The sequence below is a fragment of the Balearica regulorum genome, chromosome 24, assembly GCF_011004875.1.
Source record: "Balearica regulorum gibbericeps isolate bBalReg1 chromosome 24, bBalReg1.pri, whole genome shotgun sequence".
Classification (NCBI taxonomy): domain Eukaryota; kingdom Metazoa; phylum Chordata; class Aves; order Gruiformes; family Gruidae; genus Balearica; species Balearica regulorum.
Window position 1 is genome coordinate 5,649,531 of NC_046207.1, and position 18,592 is coordinate 5,668,122.

General features: G+C 44.3%; 1 protein-coding gene across 1 annotated transcript in view; it reads left to right on the forward strand.

Moving 5' to 3' along the window:
* The window catches only part of NPEPPS (aminopeptidase puromycin sensitive), a 39,918-nt gene extending 28,479 nt beyond the window's left edge, over positions 1-11,439 (forward strand). Inside the window, exons 12-23 of the mRNA XM_075775174.1 lie at positions 40-100; positions 922-1,031; positions 1,662-1,725; positions 2,334-2,473; positions 4,007-4,141; positions 5,258-5,477; positions 6,114-6,256; positions 7,063-7,119; positions 7,593-7,700; positions 7,923-8,078; positions 8,185-8,232; positions 10,048-11,439. Of these exons, the coding sequence (XP_075631289.1) occupies positions 40-100; positions 922-1,031; positions 1,662-1,725; positions 2,334-2,473; positions 4,007-4,141; positions 5,258-5,477; positions 6,114-6,256; positions 7,063-7,119; positions 7,593-7,700; positions 7,923-8,078; positions 8,185-8,232; positions 10,048-10,200 (1,395 nt within the window). The 3' untranslated portion in view covers positions 10,201-11,439. The remainder of the gene's footprint in view (positions 1-39; positions 101-921; positions 1,032-1,661; positions 1,726-2,333; positions 2,474-4,006; positions 4,142-5,257; positions 5,478-6,113; positions 6,257-7,062; positions 7,120-7,592; positions 7,701-7,922; positions 8,079-8,184; positions 8,233-10,047) is intronic.
* Positions 11,440-18,592: the final 7,153 nt, after the last annotated feature.

Sequence of the window (18,592 nt, forward strand, 5' to 3'; positions counted from 1 at the left end):
AAACCAGGACACATTACATGTTCAATTTTATGTTCCCAGGACTTTCGGAAAGGAATGAATTTATATTTAACGAAGTTCCAGCAGAAGAATGCCGCTACAGGTAATGGGTGGTTGTTATATGCTTAAGAAGAGTGATTTCTGGAGACAGAATTTTTAGTGCTGAAGCGATGGATTCTTAAACAGCTGTTTTTTCCACCTGAGATGACGGAAATGCAAGGAAATAATCAGCTTTTTTCCCATTTCATGCAATGTGTCCCCTGCACAGCCTGAATTCAAGATCCTGTAGGGGTTCTCTATCTCAGGAGTATGCGGCTGAGGTAATCTGAAAGGTCCGCATTTACCGTTGATAACCACATCTGCGTGGTAATCTAATTTAGAAATAGAGTATGTTGATTTGCCCTGTAAGCCTTTTGCAAGCTTCCTTTTGCAGTATTGATTGCATGTGTGATTAAACACTTCAAAGTCTTGTATAACATCTCACAGCGCTTTCTTTACTTAAACGTTTTTTGTATATTAGGCATAAATGTGGAAGTGGAACATAATGCTCTAGCAGCTAAAACCAATCCATGTTTGGTCAGCTCTTTGGGCGTAATATATGAAAAACTGAAGGAAAAGATTCTTATATTTACCATTTTGAATATTTAATGCTCACTTTTATTACACTTTATCACAATGTGTATTGATTGCATTTTTTTAGTAAAAAGAAGCTTTCTTCTTCCCTCTCTCCCCCATGAGTGGTTTAAACTATTTATTTTTTCTTGCCTATCATCTATTATGAGTTGATAAAAACACAACCCAAAACATGAAGGGCAAACTGGAGTGATAATACAGCCTCCCACCCTCCAGTGCCTATATAGTGTCCTTAATAATGTCTGATGTGTGAAGACTCCGGGAGTGCTTAGTCAGACTTCTCTTCTGCAGAGGACCTCTGGGAAAGCCTGGAAAAAGCTAGTGGTAAACCTATTGCTGCTGTGATGAATACATGGACCAAGCAAATGGGATTTCCGCTCATTTATGTGGAGGCTGAACAGGTAAATATAATTTTGCATTTTTCAGAACTTCAGATCAAGAGTTTTGCCTTTAAATGTGGTTTAGGATCAAATTTAGTAGTATCCAATTATTTAAAACCTTCTCTTTGATCAGGAGGCAGTGCAGTGGGTTGCTTAGTGACAGTTCTGTTTCTGAAGGGAGGGGAAGTGCAGCCCACTTGAGGAACCTAGTGCAAAGTGATACGGAGTTATTCCACAAGCGCTCTAGATCATGTGCTTGGAGTTTGCTGACATAGCTCGCTCGCTCTTTGTGTGCGAAACGTGTGTTGGGGGGAGGGAATATCTGACTTAGCTCCCCTTGCCACATGTTTTGCTTTTCACTCCAGTTCAATTATGCTTATTCTACAAGATTGCAGGGTGAGTGAAGATTACTGACTGGAAGCTGAAGTCAGACAACAAATTCAAATGAGAAATAGGGCATGTGTGTTTTAACAGTAACAGTGATTAATGTGCTGGAATGATTCTTGAGGTAGTTCCTTTTTCTGGAGGCAAATACAAGTTATTCTGTTTAACACAGGGCACATGAATGTATTGTGATATACAGAAGCTGAGATTAGATGTTCTGATAATTCCTTTCTCTCTTTTTCTTTTCATTTTTTTTTTTCCCCTCAGCAAGAAGATGACAAGGTGTTGAAGTTAGTCCAGAAGAAATTCTGTGCCAGTGGACCCTATACTGGTAAGATGAGTACTAAGAGTAGGAATGGAGTATTTGTTGCTTTTCATGCAATGGCAGCAACGTTGAGAGATGAAACAGCTGCACTGCAGAGCAGGCAGGTGCTCTGCTTGGATTCAGGTGTCTAAGTATTTGTTAAAACTTTAGAAAAATCTAAGGTTGAACACTCTCACACATGTGGTTTCCACGTCCTCCTTGCATGGAGAACAGCATTCATCTGCAGCCTTTGGTTCAGTTTTCATTCATTCTTTTCTGATGCCTGGTTTAGGCCAGTGCTGCCATCTGAGGAGCTCTGTAAGCTGCTGGTTTTATAGTGCCACTGAAATAAAAATGCCTCATGTGGAAGCCAGCTCTATCTTAAGATACAGATTGCACCCATCTTCCATGCTTCTAGAAATTAAAATGTTTGGCTTGAAAGGTGATTTAGGGATTCTTGGTTTTTACCTCTTGAACTGCTGTTTTCCTTCAGATTTGTGCCTTGTCAGATTCAAATCAAAGTAGCTTGCTTAAACTGCTGCAGAAACTTGTTTAAACATCAGGCAGAGTTTCCCAGTGTTGAGTGCATACTTTTTTATTCCTTAGGCCTTCCTTTATATTGTTTCTTCTTTCAGGGGAGGATTTCCCCATGTGGATGGTCCCCATAAGTATTTGTACAAGTGATGACCCCACCTGTGCCAAAATCCAAATATTGATGGACAAACCAGAGCTCACCTTGGTTTTGAAAGACATCAAACCAGACCAGTGGGTGAAGGTGAGTTGTCACAAAGGAGAACATATTACCGGGAATAAGTTTGATTGTCGCTGTAATGTTCCCTTGCATTTCGTTTTCCTCTTCTCTTTTTTCTTTTTCTTTTTTTTCCTTCCCTTTGCAATCTTGTATTTCTTATGGAGGGGCCTCTGTGCTGCTATTGAACGTTGGCTCCTCTTTATAATGCTTGCTTAGTGTAGTCCTTTGCCTTCCAAGAGGAGTCTAGACAATGTAAACTTGAACCTTTCAGGAGTCCAAGCCCGGAAAAACAGTGTGCAATTAGAGGCAGCTTTTGAGTTGAAATGTGGTGGCTTTCTTGGTATCCCATGGCAACCACAGTTTAGTTAAAGTCCGTCCCGAGCAAAAATAGTCCTGTTTATCTTTCATTAGTGTGAAGGTTTTCTACTGGCTATTGCCAGAGAAGTACAAATCTGCAAGTGAAAAAATTCACTGTTGCGGTTTCCTGCAGGCACCAGTCAAACTGAATTTAAAAAATGAAAGACAGCAACTGGCTGGGACTGTTGCTGTATGAACTACTGAGGTTATAGGGTAATTGTTTCTAAGCTGGAGCTATACTCTGAGAGGCGGCTCCAGGAAATTAACATTAAGGGTTAGTCTCTTTTTTTTAATATTAATCAAATCTTCCTGTTTAACTGACATGGGCATTCCAGCTGTCAGGCCTGCGTATTCTCTTGAATCACCAAGATTGAATCTGAATTGACCAATCTGACCCAGATATGGGTCTTGAATCTGAAATGACCAATTCTGAAAATGCCCTGTCTAAATGAGATGTTTCTGCTGGCTCAGTCGAAGGTGAATTTGTGGAACTGCTGGCTGCAAAGGTTGTCAGTCTGTGAGGTTTTCACTTGGTGCTGTAGTCCTGAGGACTGGTGATTGGACTGACCAAATCATAGGGGCAGCAAAGGGCGTGACTTCCTGATGAGCTCAGTAATGGTTTTGGTTTATGCTAGGTACTGTTGTTCAACCAACCGCAATATTTGACCACCTACACCAAAATGCTAGTAGGTAGCAGCGTGTAGCCAGTGCAGTTCATCAAGCTTACTGACCATGACTTGCTTTTATGCTGGGCAGAGGTGCTTGCTCTCCTTTCCTAAGAAAATGTTTCTTTCTATCAAAATTGAATGAAACAGGTTGTGAGAGAGAGGTTACAAAAGTGAAGATTCTAGCACCTGCAGTCTCCTGCGTTTTATGTTCTCGATGCATTCCTTCAGTTAGGAGTTACCCCTGGAAGAGAAGTTTCTCTTTTCTCTTTGCTCCTAGTTTTAACTCTAGCCTCTGTTTCTTTGTGTCAGCTCGCTCTCATCTTCTGTACCTCTTAGTGAGCATTTCTTCTTTGAAATCTTAAGTCTTTCTCCCTAACTTACAATTTGTTTTTTCTTTTTATTTAAATTATGGTGACTAAATTCTCTGAGCTGTGATGCTTTGAGGAATTTCTAGTGGTTCAAAAATCTAAAAAAAAAGAATTTCCTTATTTGTTCCTTACTTTTAATTTTTGACTCTTTTGGTGCATTTCAGTTGAACCTTGGAACGGTAGGGTTTTACCGTACTCAGTATAGCCCTGACATGCTGGAGAGTTTAATACCAGCGATCAAAGACCTCTCCCTACCCCCTGTGGACAGGCTTGGCTTGCAGAACGATCTTTTCTCTCTGGTAAGCAACTCTTTGCTATTCTGTCTGATAGTGAGAGCTACAGTAACTGCAGAAGTCGGTGGCTGAAGAGTCACTCTCAGTTTCTGGAGGCAAAGTGCCTTTGGGATTACTGCATACATCTAGCTATTAATTAGCTCGACAAGTTCTAACTTGTATTATAAGACTTAAACCCTATGGAAGCAGTCTGTCTGTAACTTCTGTAACTTTTAAAAATGTGGGTTTGCTACCCTGCCTCTCCAGCTTCAAAGCTTGTAACTCTTGTCACAGCTTAGTTGAAGGGGTTTGAAACTGTAGTCTGAGTCATTTCCCAAATACTGCAAGACTAATGGGCAAAAAAAATGAGCAAATAATACACGTAGAAACATTTGTTAGACTCCTATTTTGTTTTCCATTTTAATCATGTTTTTATTGTAGGTGAATATAGCTTAGATAATAAAAATTCAGCTTCACTTCTTCTCTGGTACCATAAATTACTGGTCTGGTCTCAGATTAACAGAAATCTGAGCAACCTGGTTGGCTATGCCGACTGTAGGTATTATCAACTGCACTAAGCACAGAAGTGTTTTGATGATGCTGTGAAGCAGTTAATACAAAATTTTTCTGGCAGAGGTGGAAAGGCGGTGGTACTTGCACTAGTTCACGGGAAGCAGGAAGGAAAAATTACTTCTGCAGTTTTACACTCTCAATTTAATGAAAAGCAAAAATTAAATCTCTAAATCTTTACAGTTTTTAGTTAAAATAAGATTTTGGTGGGTGTAGTATCTAGCTGAGAATAACTCTGGGGGTTTGCTTTTTCTTGCCAGCATTGCTGCAATTTTGTAAAGTCACTCAATCTCCTTGTCTGTTTCTTGTTTGCAAAATGTGCTTATAATTATATAGCTGTCTCCTTGTAAAGTGCTTACCTGTGTATAAAAGCATTGTGTACCGTGAGCAGACAGCGAAGGTGCTTTGACTAGTGTTAACTCATCTTGGCAGAACCCCACAACGGAGAAAAATAGAGGTTTTTATGCAGGCTGTGCAAACTGAACAGGGAAGAATGTAAAATAATGCGATGAGTTATTAAAAGTCTTAATTCTGTTTGGAAGTAAGATTAATCTCTGTCTTTTCCTCTCCCAGGCCCGAGCTGGAATCATTAGCACTGTAGAGGTTCTAAAAGTCATGGAAGCTTTTGTGAATGAGCCCAATTATACTGTGTGGAGCGACCTCAGCTGTAACCTGGGGATCCTCTCAACTCTCCTGTCCCACACAGACTTCTATGAGGAAATCCAGGTGTTCGTGAAAGATGTCTTTTCACCAATAGGGGAGAGACTGGGATGGGACCCCAAACCTGGAGAGGGTAGGAAACTTCTGCTGTGAAATCCAGTAGTGGTTTTGGAAAACTGTGTAAATAAATGTCAAGATTTAGTGAAAGGAGAGAGAAGGGAGGAAGAAGAAATTATGAAGTAGGCATTCACGGTGATTTCTATACTTAAACACAAAACTCCAAAACAACCCTCTGGGATCAAGCACAAGTTAAAATGGTAAAACTTCTCCCTACCTGGTCACCGATTGATAAAAATTCTCTGCCTTAGCTTTGCATCTATTGGAGTGCATGAAACTTATTAAGACTACAGGGATGGAAAGCCACATATGTGCAGGTTTACTTGTCCTAGTTAGTCCTGTTGTAGACGCAAATGGTTAATATTACTGACTTAGGTTACTTAGCTTAGCCTGTTTTGTTTGGTCTGGAATAATCTTCTCCTGACCCTCTTGCCATAACAAAAAAAAATTAAAAAAAAATGAATGCATTCTCCAGTTGGCACCAAGGAGAGTGGGAAGAGGCCTAGTTTCTTTAGGTATCCTCAAGGATGTGGAAGGATTGTTATACAGCTCTGCCCCAGTTACTTGAGGTGGAAGAACACTTCATTATTTTAATTGTTGAATTGTATCTCCAAGTAATTATTTTTTTTTTCCCCTCCTACTCACTCACTAGGTCATCTAGATGCCCTTCTGAGAGGTCTGGTCTTGGGCAAACTAGGAAAAGCTGGGCACAAGGCAACATTAGAAGAAGCCCGACGCCGATTTAAGGACCATGTGGAAGGAAAACATATGCTGTCAGCTGATCTGAGGAGTCCTGTAGGTTATTGTAAATTTTGGTTCCCCAAAGACTGTCCCCACTCGCTTAGCACTGCACACGCTGAACTCTTGTATTTCCAAGAGTAGGGAAGCTAGAGGAAACCAGTGTCAAGGTATGAGACCAACTGATTTTGGCAGAGGTGGTGGGAGCTTGGGTAAGTCCAGTTATGAAGAAAACGATACTGGAGAGCATGGTACAACCATCCCTGTGTTTCTTGAATCAAGTAAGCCTCATCTGTTGTGGCAAATACTTAGTGATAACTAATGAGCTTAGCTGTACCCACATTTAACTGCCGCAGTATGACACTGCTCTCTAGGTTGTGTTGCTTTTTGGGTTTTGAAAACTATTCAAGTGCAGTGCCGAACCTGAGCTGACTTCTATTCGTTGACATCCATCCGTGACTAGCCTACACCTTCCGGGTTTAGAAGTACTGTGGTGAACTGCAGGGATTGTGGAAGAGCTCTGCGGGTGTCAGCTTGGCCCTGCAAAGCACAAAGTATAACTATGGTGAATATGGATCAGGTGTATGCGAATTGCTTACTAGCTAGGTGTTGTGTGGTACAAAGATTTCTTGTTCTGGTGTTTTGCTGTGGTTGAAATGACCAAAATTATGCTGAAATTGAGGAAGAGGTAAAGGAGTTGATGCACCTTTAAAAGCCAGTCTTAAAACACACAAAGGATCAGTGCCGGTATCTTCCAGATCTGTTCACTTGTCTGAAATCTAACCCAAATGTATAGAAATTGATTGTTGCGTTTCTAAAAGTGTGGTTTTTGAAGGACCTTCCTTGTTTATGCTCTATCTTAGGTATATGTAACTATTTTGAAGCACGGAGATAGTACTACTTTAGACACTATGCTGAAGGTGAGTGCGTACTCTGTTAACACCACCAGCTTATGCAGCGAAAAGCTAAATATTCTACCCTCCAAGTTCCTCTAAGACATAGTTTATCTGCAGACAAGCTCAGTGTGATGTGAACACTAGGGCTTCGTTGTGGTGCTCCCTGGTCCCTGTGCAGTAGGAAATTGCCACCTAGTGGATTGCTGCATCTCTCAATGTAGGATTATTTTTCATCACTCGGAGGCACGGTCCTACTTGACCTTATATAAACAGTGGTGAAGATCAGTTTATTACTAATGGCACTTTCTGCTGATGTACATGTAACGAGGTCCGTAACGTGGATAGCTGCGGGATGATTCATGAACAAGTTCAATTTGTCGCATATTAGGCTTGAGGACTAATCTAGCTGCTCTAGTATATACAGCAAGTTCGGCAGTGTTAGGTAAGAACTCGGCATTTAATAGCAGGCGCTAATATTATTCACTTTGGCTTTGAAGCTTCACAAGCAAGCAGACATGCAGGAGGAGAAGAACCGAATTGAACGAGTTCTTGGAGCCATCTCTCAACCAGAACTGATTCAAAAAGTTCTCACCTTTGCACTTTCAGTAAGTCATTGGAGAAGCTGCCGCTTCCTTACCTCGTGAGAAGGACAAGTGTGTTCAGAGCACTTGGTGATAGAGCACTGTGTGTGTATAATGCACTAAAATAGGAGGAATAGTGGGAAGGCGGAAAGCTCTCGTTGGCAGATTCAGCGTAGAAATGCATAAAGCCAACGTGTTGTATTTGTTGAAACAGTCTTGAATATTTGTCTACTTTTTCATCTTCAGGAAGAGGTACGTCCCCAGGACACGGTATCTGTTATTGGTGGAGTAGCTGGAGGCAGCAAGCAGGGAAGAAAAGCTGCTTGGAAATTTGTAAGGGACAATTGGGAGGAACTTTATAATCGATACCAAGGTGGATTCTTAATATCCAGACTAATAAAGGTATGTGTGGCTGTGAGAAAAGGCCTGTTCACACACATGACCAAAACTAAGCCGTTATATTTGAAATGCTAAAAGCTCACCCTTGGTTAATATTTTTTTCCTTCAGCTAACAGTGGATGGATTTGCAAATGATAAAATGGCCACAGAAGTTAAGGTAAGAAATTTTAATTAAAGAAGTGATTAACTTCACGTGACGACCATTGTGTGCTTTAGACTGTAAGCACCTGGTGGAAGAGCCATGAGTTTCTGTGGTTTTTTGGTTTTGAACTGCAGCTCTACCTCTAACTAGTTTGACTGTTGCATAGTTCCTGAATTGCACTGCTTTAGGCTGAGTTATTTTATTGAAATGTCTTAAATTAGCATTTTCACAAAGTAATGTCCAACTTCTAGTGATTTCTGTTTCACTAGTTTATAATATAAACTATTATAAACCCCTGTGCAGTTTGTGACAGTGGTTTTGAGACTCCCCAAAAGACAAACTTTAAAGATAATCGTAGCAAAATTCGTAGTTGTTACAACCTCCACAGTAAGCTGAGGCTTACACCACCACTTTGTTCCTCTCCAGACCGACATGGCACACTTGGGGCTGGCTGCGCTAGCATCCAGGGACTCCCAGGGGAATTAACATGGCAGAAATTGGCTAAATTCTATACTATAGGCCCAAGTTTTATGTGGACATTTGTGCTGCATGCTAAGAGCAAGGCTTTGACACAAGGCAGATTAATGTGTTTGCAGAGAATCTGTCTTGAAGTTGGTGGCTCAAGGTGATGTGATTTCATTACCCGAGCATCCCCTCTGACCTGAGAGTGGAGGCGCAGGTCTCTGTGGCATTTTGAGAATGTGTGTGGGTTTTATTCTTTACTCTTTGCCTGCGCTTTTACAGGGACTCTTTCTTGGAATAAGAAACTTTAAAAATATGGCTCTTAATTATCACTTTCCTGTGAGGAAAATGCTCAGGAGGAATTCTTATTTCAAAGATATGCTGAGCCATGAGCTCCGTCTATCCTTTTTTTACCACCTAGTGATCTCTTCTTAGAAAAGATTTAGTAGCACAAGTGATTTTACAGAGAAATCTTGCACTGCAGTTAATTTTTTTCTTAAAGAACGCTTTGCAAAACACTTACCAGAACAATCATCCATAACTAAATCATAACTACCTACCAAGAGAACTTCCTGAGAAAGTATGCCTAGCTTTTAGCTGCGTCTGAGTTTCCACGTCACCTTGTAGGGTACGTTAGCGTGAGGTGATCCGCCAGGTACTGGGAAAAGCTTGCTTGAGTGACGAGGGGGGTGACTCCCGGCTGTACCAGCTTACTCTACCCCTTCACCCATTGTAAAGTCACAGCAGCCTCTGGTGTAGTTTTTTCAGCTTCAGCTATTCGCAGGGGATCGATATTGTTGATTCTGGAGAAAGAAACGTGAGAATATTCAGCAAAACTCGAGTGCTGCTGGTGCTTGGAGGTCATTATGCAGCTTGGAAAGAGGCCTAGGTAGAGCGCTAAGAAATCTGATACCAAGCAAATGCTTTTGCAAAATGGCCTTAGGCTTCCCTTAGTGTCTTCTTCCAAGTATCCAGAAATACACACTTGATTTGCTGCTCGTTTCTTGCCTCCTGATGAGGGACTGAATTAATCTTTTTGTGCCACTTGCTGTCCCTGGGAGCAAGGACAAGACGGGACAGGAGGCAGCGTTTGGGTTAGTTCATAGAAATCCTACCGTGGCTTTCCTTTAGCAGAGAAATGATGGCATTTGCTCTTCCCACTCTGTACTTGGGGTTTACACATCCTGCAAACTCTGCAAGTACGCTGCAAATTTGTCAAGAGTCTGTGACGTTGGTGGGAGCAGATAGCACGAGGAACATAGTTCACAAAAGCATTTCTATATAACCTAGGGAATGTGGCGACTTAAAAATATGATCTTGTCTATGCCTGTTTATACCCTTATGGATGGTTGTGTGCTTTTTATACAGGCCTTCTTTGAGAGTCACCCAGCTCCATCGGCAGAACGCACTGTCCAGCAGTGCTGTGAAAATATTCTGCTGAATGCAGCTTGGCTGAAGCGGGACGCCGAGAACATCCACCAATATTTTCTGCAGCGCAAGGCCCCACCAGCCATGGTGTGAATCTGTGCATGCCACCGCTGCAGTCCTGCTGCCGCCTCATGGGGAGAGGGAGGAGCTACCCAACAGCTGATTCATATGCCAAGAATTTGGAGTCTTTTTCTCAAACCAATGGGGATTGGACAATGAATGTAGTTAACTGGTTCCTGCTCACACTCCAGATTTAAATTCTATTAAAATTATCAGCAATTCAGCAAAAAAAAAAAAAAGAGAGAGAAAAATCTGTAAATATGATAGTAATAAAATAGAGCATAACAAAACTGTGAAACTTCCTCAAGCCTTGTCAGTGGTTAAAATATTTAACAACCCCCTCCTGACACTCTTATTGACAGATGTTCTGTTTTTTACACCCTCCCCCAGCCCTCCCCAAAAAAACAAACCAGTGGTTCCTAGGTCAGTGGAATTTTGTGGAGAGTCTGGGGCAGGACTGGGTTAATGCCTCTAAGCGTCGTGTGGAACAGGTCACTCGGAAAGGCAGGTAGCTGGTATAACATAGAGTCTGTGCATCATTCTAAGCGCAAGGTTTTGGGGAGATGTTCCTGCAACCCCCCCCAATCCAAGGATAGTAGGTTCCCTCCCTTTTGTGTTACCTCTCAGCAAAAAGAAAAATGTTCTGTTGCTCTTCGGTTTTTCTCCTTGGTTCCACTTGCTGATGTCCTTCTTAGAGATAACGGAATTGTAAGGAAACATCTTTCATAGCCACATTAAATAAGAGAAAGATTCATGCAATTTATTTTTTTTTCTTACTAAATTGCACCCTCAAAATGCATGCAAATGAGGAGATAACTACTATGTGACTGGTTCTCCTGGCTGCTGTTAGGGCAGGTCTCTTCTATTCAAGACACCGCTACTTGTCTAAAAGATCCAGCTTGTTCAATCTCCTCATGGCCGTAGCAACACTAGCTTTTCATTCCTTTCTGTGATGTTGATGGTAATTTGATTCAGAAGCCTTAAATTAGTGATGACTGGCGTGATGATGAAGTCTAAGCTGTGTGCCATCATTTACTTCACAAAGCAGCGTGGTCTACTAACCAGGCACGACACCCTCTAATACAAAGGTTGGAGTTCCATATTTATTTTTTTTCTTTAACAGGAATTCATATTTGGTGTGGCTTAACTGTATTTCAGAAGGTCATCAGACTAACTGTCAGACTGCTTCCCTGAAACATTTTTGTGCTATTGTTTAAAAAAAAAAAAAAATTAAAACAGTTGGCGTTAATAAAAATGTCAATGTGAAATTCACATCCTGATCTTGTGTTCTGTTTGAAGCCTGAAAGAGTGTTGCTGCTTTCAAAGGACCTAAACCTCCAAGGGAACAGCGGAGGTCGCACGTCGATGGTGGCTTTAACGGGCCCAAGGAAACCCTTGTTCTCATCCTTCTCCTCTCCTGCTATCAGTGCTAGGTCTTAGGGCAGCTGAGTGAGCACATACCGTACTGATCGTAAGTAGATCTTGTGTAATCTGAATAAAGATTGTAGTCAAGCACTAAAGAACTAACCAGGACAGAATTTGGAAGGGGAAGGAAAGGGAAAATAATTGTGAGTAAGCAGATCTCTGTTAAACAAACACCTGAAAAGTTGAGGGGCTCTGCAAGAGGGAACAGTATTGTGCAAAGGCTGCTGATGCCAACCAGGATGAGCCAGGGCGGGGATATGCACTAGAAACAGGCAAGTTTATAGTTGGTGGAGGCACAGTGCTATCCAACAGTGTCGCAGGGGTTGGTGTGGCTGCATGGTCAGAAATGAGACTGAAATAGGAATTCTGTTTGTCCTGAGTCGTATCTGTTAACCTGACTGATGTTTTTTCCTGCTGTCAGCACTGCAGAGCCAATGTCATTTCAGAAGAGTAAGCTGGTTTCTCTTCTGCTTCTTGCACATTGACAAAATAACAAGCAAAGTTGTGATTCCAGCATGACTGGTGATGTATGAAATGAGAAGTACTGTAGCTGCAAGTTGAGGTGATCTTGTTTTGACTTTAAACAATGCAAATGACATGCAAGCAGTTGAAGGAGAGTGACAAAAATAACAAGCTTGTGGTCAGTGAGCAAACTGAATACTCTCAGCAGACTGATTAGTCCTGGTCTCTTCTGCATGCAAAGAAAGTAGATTTTAATTCTTCATGAAAGCAAGTTTGGGATGTGTCCACTTAATATGAGATTTGTTTGTTTGTTTCATTTGAGACAAATTGATCCTCAGAAGAGGGGCAGGACAAGAACAGCAAGAGGAAAGAGATGACATGGGGCTCATGTGATGGTCTGTGAGGATATTACCCGTATGAATTGAGTGTGTTTGCTAGGGCTGTTCCGGGTGCAGCGTCCCAGCACATGTCAGGGATAGCCAAATGGTACAGAAGCTAGCTTTTAACAAGGGCTCTGCTGTATCTATTCCAGTTAAACACGTTTGAAGGAACCTTGATACGTTCTTTCTTCCCTCTCTCTCAGGCAGTTTTGCCAGTTTCTGTGTCAAATCTTAGATAAAGACCTAAACTAGGTAGGTAGTAGTGGGGTCCTTTATTCCTAGTACAGGCTTATAACGGAAATAAAAGCGACACAAGTTTTCCTGGCAGCAGCAGGAGGAGTTTGCCTCTGAGTCTCTTCTGTCACTGTCAGGCGTAATGAGGTAGTCCTGCCTGGGTGAGTCCTGGTGATCGAGGGATGACAAAACTCTGCACTGATACTTCCTCACGGAGACATCGGGGTGAACGTCTGGGAACAGAAAGGTTTTCTTAACGATTAAACTTACTGCATGCACCCACCTCTTTGCTGAGAGGGTGGTCGGTCACTGGAACGGGCTTCTGGGGGAGCGGTGAGGGCCCCAAGTCTGCCGGAGATCAGGGAGTGTTGGTAGGATGCTCGTGGCCATACGGTTTAGCTTCAGGGAGTCCTGCGAGGACTCGATCCTTATGGGTCCCTTCCAACTGGAGATATTCTAGGAGTCTGTGGTTTATTCCTCCTTTAACTTTTTTGATACAGCGCTAGTACCTGGCTTTAATCTTGGTATTTACAAGCAAGTCACCTTGTCCTTTTGCCTTCTGTTTGCCCCCCTGTTGCCCCTCCAACAAAACCACAGAAAGCTTTCTGTAGCGAGCACCCCCTGCCTAGGAGGCAGCAGAGTTGTTCCAAAATAAACGATGTGTGTTGCTGTAACCTCGCCCTTCTCCCGCTCTTCAGTTTCAGGTAAACTTAGGAAAACAGTCCTTGCAGACCTCGTTTTTGGTTTCTGTTGCAAACAGGTTGGCCGTGCTGTGCCCAAGGTACTGCCTTGCCGTAAAGATGCCCCTTTAAAGTAGGAGCTCGATTCCTAAGGTGGAACATTGGTCTGATAAAACACAGGTTGATACAGCCAGGCTGCAGGTCAGGCTTTTGCCTAGCGAGCAGTCTTACTGCTGTGCCAAAGCTGCTCGCTTGAATATCAGGTGATCGGGCTTGGGATGGCTGCTGCCCTCGCCGCAGGGGCTGCTTCCTGCTCACCCGTGAACCAAGGCAGCGGTTTATGAAGAAAAATATATCCAAGCAATGTAAATTACTTGGTCTTGAGCACAGGATGCACGAGGTGTTTGTGCAATGTTCTTCTAGTCTTGGGCTTAAAGGGTTAATTCATATTTTTAAACCATTTAAAACAACTCCATGCTTAGATTGGTGGGGACTTGGAGGAAGGGGGCACGCTTGGGGGATAGTTTTGGTTTTTACCTTACTGTCTCCCTAATCATTAGGTGTAGCAGCCTCGGCTAGGAGGATCTTCAGTTTGAGATATTCCCTTTTCTTCTACCCCATCAGCTTTAGGTAATTGAATCTGAGGCTTAAGGAAATCTCAATGTGTTCATTTGATCACTTTTCTTAGCAGGGGCAATAAAAATAATGAAAGCAGGTGAAATCTAGTTGGCGTTGGTTGTGACTGGAAGCTGATAGGAAGCCAGTTTGATACTGAGCCATTATGGAATGGTCAGGCACCTGCACTGCGTTTGGCCCCATGACACCGAAATGCTGAGCTTCAAATAAGCTGGAAATGGAATTTTTTTAAATTGTTTTTGGGAATGGTTATGGTGGGTGGAGGACTGGTGGCCTCCTGCCCTGCCGTGGCTGACGCAGATCCAGTCCTGCTGCTGACACACAGCCAGGTTTGCTCGGAAAGTGTCCCCTCCATTTAAAAAATAATAATTGCACGTGTGAACTCTCCAAAGCAATTTGGAAAAGGCGAGTTTTGTAGTAACAAAAATATACATTCCTATATGTAGTCATTGCGCCGATATTTGCAAGACTCTTACACGTGGGATAGAATAATATTTAATCTGTCAGGGAAACAGGCACAAGCTTGCCAGGGGGATGTGGAATTAGCTGGGAAAGAAAATTTCAGAATCCGCTTTAGTCTCCAAAAATACCCAGATTTTGGACCAAAATTTTCTCTAGCATAAGGGGAACTGCAGCACCTGGAAAGGCGTATTTGCTTCCCCAAAGGCCAGGGTCTTTCCCTAAACGTACATTAAGAATGTGCTCCGTATTTTAAATTATAGTAAAACTAAGTGTAATAACATTAAATAGTGTAGAGCAAACAAATAAGCTTGTGAACCCTTTGAAAAATAATAATAAAAAAGCAAACCCCTAAACTTGACTTCCCAAATCCTCCTCTAACCCATACCCACTTGTTTCTGTACAGGGCCATGAGATGCAGCGAGGTCTCGGTGTTACCCACCACCGACTGCCCCTGGATTAGCCGCTGTAGCGCTGTGGTTCAGAGACTTTCCACCCGCGTTCTGCTAAAGGAACCTGAACCCCTGCAAAATACCTGTATGAGCGAAAACGCTCTGTGAGAGGCAATGGACCAACGAGTCTTGGCCACCAGGACAAGGCTCGCGGCAGCCGTAGGGGCGACAGCAGCTTGAGGGAAGCCCTCTTCTATTGCCGAGCGGATTGTGGTTAGTGAAGGAGGATCAGAGAGGGAAGGACCAAGCAGTAACAAGCGATCAAACCTCAGGCAGATCAGTGGCTCAGCTCCATTTGGGCTCTTTCCAACTTTCATTCCAGGAGAGCTCAATTTGCTGTGCTAAATTTGTGGGTTAAGGTTAAAATTATTCATGTTCAAGTGAAAAACGTGTGGGGAAAATTACACGTATGTGCCAAAACTGAGAGCCAAAGAGGATAGTGTGCTGTGCTCCACTGTCATCTTTTTCACCAGGCTGATGTTGTGGACTCATTAACTTTTCTTTTACAGGGACCCAAACCAGGAAAGAAAAGTGAGGTTATTTTAAGACTGAACATAACCAAAGTGCTTGGAAATCATTCCTCTAAGCAAGGAAGACCAGGTGAGTGTCTCTCCTCAGCCTTGTGTAATTCAGTCATCTGTGCTGGCTGGATTTCATCCAGGTTTTTCTTTTTTTCAAAACTGGATTTCATCACCTGACTGTTAGGAAAATACATCATCTCTGTGCAGCGCATAACTCAGCTTTCGCGCTGCTCCAGCAAGGTGAGATGGAGCGCGCAGAAATCCACCATGTTGCTGCAATTCAGGGTTAGAGAAATGCTGAGCGTTAAGCAGCCTTTAACGTTTTGCTTCCCACAGAGGAAAGGCCGCACCTGGTGTCTGTGTCGTCCTTTCAGTGTAAATAATCTTATTCTGGATTCCTGTGTTAACTTCTTAAACCTGGCATCATCTAAAGTGGTTTCTTAGAGGTTTCCACTGAACTCCAAGCTCTGGATATATAAAAATCATGGATGGTTCCTGTTCCTTTGGAGCTTAGGTAGGATTTTCTGAGAAACCTGAAGGTACTGAGCAGCCTCGACAGACTCGGGAAGGGGAACCTGGTCACCTAGTTCTTGTTCTAACTATTCCAGTTGCCAAAATAACGCCAAGTACCCCGTCTCTGGAGTCAGCAGCTTTTCAGCACTTCTCTCCCAGTTTCTGTAGTCAGTTTATGAAAGCGGGAGATGATATAAGCCTCTGTAATGTGAATGCTGAGAGTGCCATTTATGGCAATGAGGAGAAAAACGGTGCATCTAGCTCAAGTTTACAGCTCCAGCCCAAGCACTACTGGGGACAGCTGACTCCGCAATCTCACTTACCCTGAGTTTTACACTGGGTTTTCGGGCTTTCATTGCTACTAAGGCCAGATTTGTACAGAATTCTTTAATCCTTCTCTCCCTCTCTCTCCCCCTGGCTTTCCTATGGGAGCAGTCCCTAAGGAAAGTCATCCTGGTCAGCAGCACGGAGGGGTGGTGAGGGTCAGTGAAACGGCACTTGACGCCCTGTGCGCTTCTGGGTTGTGTCCTAGAGCTCAGGGGTGGGGAGGGGGGTAGAGAAGCGGTTTGGAGCAGGACAGCATTCTGCTAACCCCAGCAGCAAACCGCAGCTCTGTGAGGCTCCTCCGTTCCTGCCTTGTCCCGCCTTCCCTCTGGGGAACAGCTGCAAGAGAGGGAATTTCACCCGATTTCAACCCAAATGCTGCTCAGTGAGTTGACTTTGATCTGCTAGCAGAGGCGTACCTCAGAGTGGCGAGGAGTACACCAAGTGAGCTCCATTCCTTCAGGCTGAATAACGTGTCCGTTCTGTTCCGTGAGTCAAGCTGTAAATAGTAATTGCTCTTTAACAAGTCAGTGATGTGAACCGTTTACAACTCTGCCCATCCAGGCTCCTCCGCTGGTGCGGATTTACCAGGGAGCAGCACCCCTCTCTCATCCTCATGCCGTGGGCCATGGTCACGCCGTCCGTGCCTCCGCATCCTGCGCTCCCTCGCTGTCTTATCTCGGAGATCTCAAAGCTTTGCAGTCCCCAGCCACCTTCTGGAGGTTAGTCTCAGCTTTTTTTCTCCCAGCTGGAGGGGCTGAGGCAGATGTAGGTGAGACACCATACGAACACATGACGAGATGACAGCAGCAGGACAAACAGAATTCAAATCCTGACGTCTGGACATTTTTTTAGCCCCTTCTTCCTTGCTCGTAACTGCATTAAACCTGCCAGTGTGTATGTTTAAGTACTCCTCATCCAGAGATCTCAGAGCATTTTACAAAAGCTGATCGAGATTCGTCCCCATTTTAAAATCTGAGACTCGAGGCATAGGTAGACAAAATTAAGTTTCCCAATCCTCTCCTGGCAGAGGTAAGGACAGTATCTGGGTCTCCTGAGCCCCAGAGTACCGGTCCGTCCCTGTAACCTGAATTTCTTTAGGGGAATGACTCTTTCTTGTGTTTTGCAGCCACGGGCAGGAGTCCGCTTCCTCAGCAATGAATAAGACCGTTCCTCGGGTCTTTGCTCTGCAGCGTAAGACTTTCCCGAGTCAACAGCTTGCGCGTGGCGGGGAAGAACAGTGGTAGAGTGGGACAGGAAGGCCTGAGACATCAGGGATGGGTGAGAGTGCTTTTCCCCGTCTTCCAGGGGAGGGAGCAGCGGTGGTGACGCTGGCCTCTGGAAGCTGCTCCACCACCGCGTCCTGGGCTGGGCGTCACAGAAGGTGCTGCGGTGCTCACGCGTGACCGACTGTTCTTGCAGCTAGCTGAGAAACGCAGTTTGCAGCTAAAATGAAAGCGTGCCTTTAGCTGCAGGGGACTCCGTATGCTGCAGGAACGTGACTGTCGGGACAGTCTGTCACGCTGATGATGTCAACTATTCCCAAGTATTTGTAACTCAAGAGTTCTCCCCCGCTGCTGTCAGATAAACTTCCCCTTGTTTACCCGCTCAGGGACGGCTGCGTTCGATCAGATCCTGTTTCTGGAGAGCGTCCCTTTCCCAGGAAACCAAAATATATTCAGAGCAAAGAATGATTAATCGAAGAAGTACGCCTGCCCGGGCAGGGCAGAGCCAACACGCCTCTGCCCCGAGCGGAGCTCGTCTCTTGCCCGTGTCCTGCGGGAGAGGCCGGGGCTGGGTCCCAGGTAATTGTCCCTTCTCCCTCTGGCCTTTGTGTTTAGTCCCGCACTGCAGCCTGATTGAGTTCCTAATTGCTCTCCCGGTGAGCAAGCTACAGCCCTGCCAGTCACCGAGAGGCCTTTACCTGCCGTTAATTATTCAGCTGCACCTTTGTTCCGCCCTTCCCTTTCTCAGATATTCATTTTTCCTTCCCCCCCCCCCCCTCCAGCCTTCCCGCGGGTGTGCGGCTGCATCCCCCGACGGGCGCATCCCGGTACTGTATTTTATATATATATATAAAATAAATGTATAACCCAGTTAAGCACCTAAAGCAGCGCGGGCCCCGGTGCCCCCCGCAGCGGTGCTGTGCAGCAGCAGCCCGGGCACCGCCGGTTCCCGCGGGGTATCCGGTGCCGTGGCAGCGCAGCCTTGCCTCCCGTCGTGTCTCCGTCCGTCCCCCCGCCCTTTACGCTGCGCAGCGTTCGACCCTCGGCGGGGGCGGCAGCGACGCCAAGGCCGGTTTCCTCCCGGGGCTCCCGCTGTCCGGTCGGGGCCCAGCA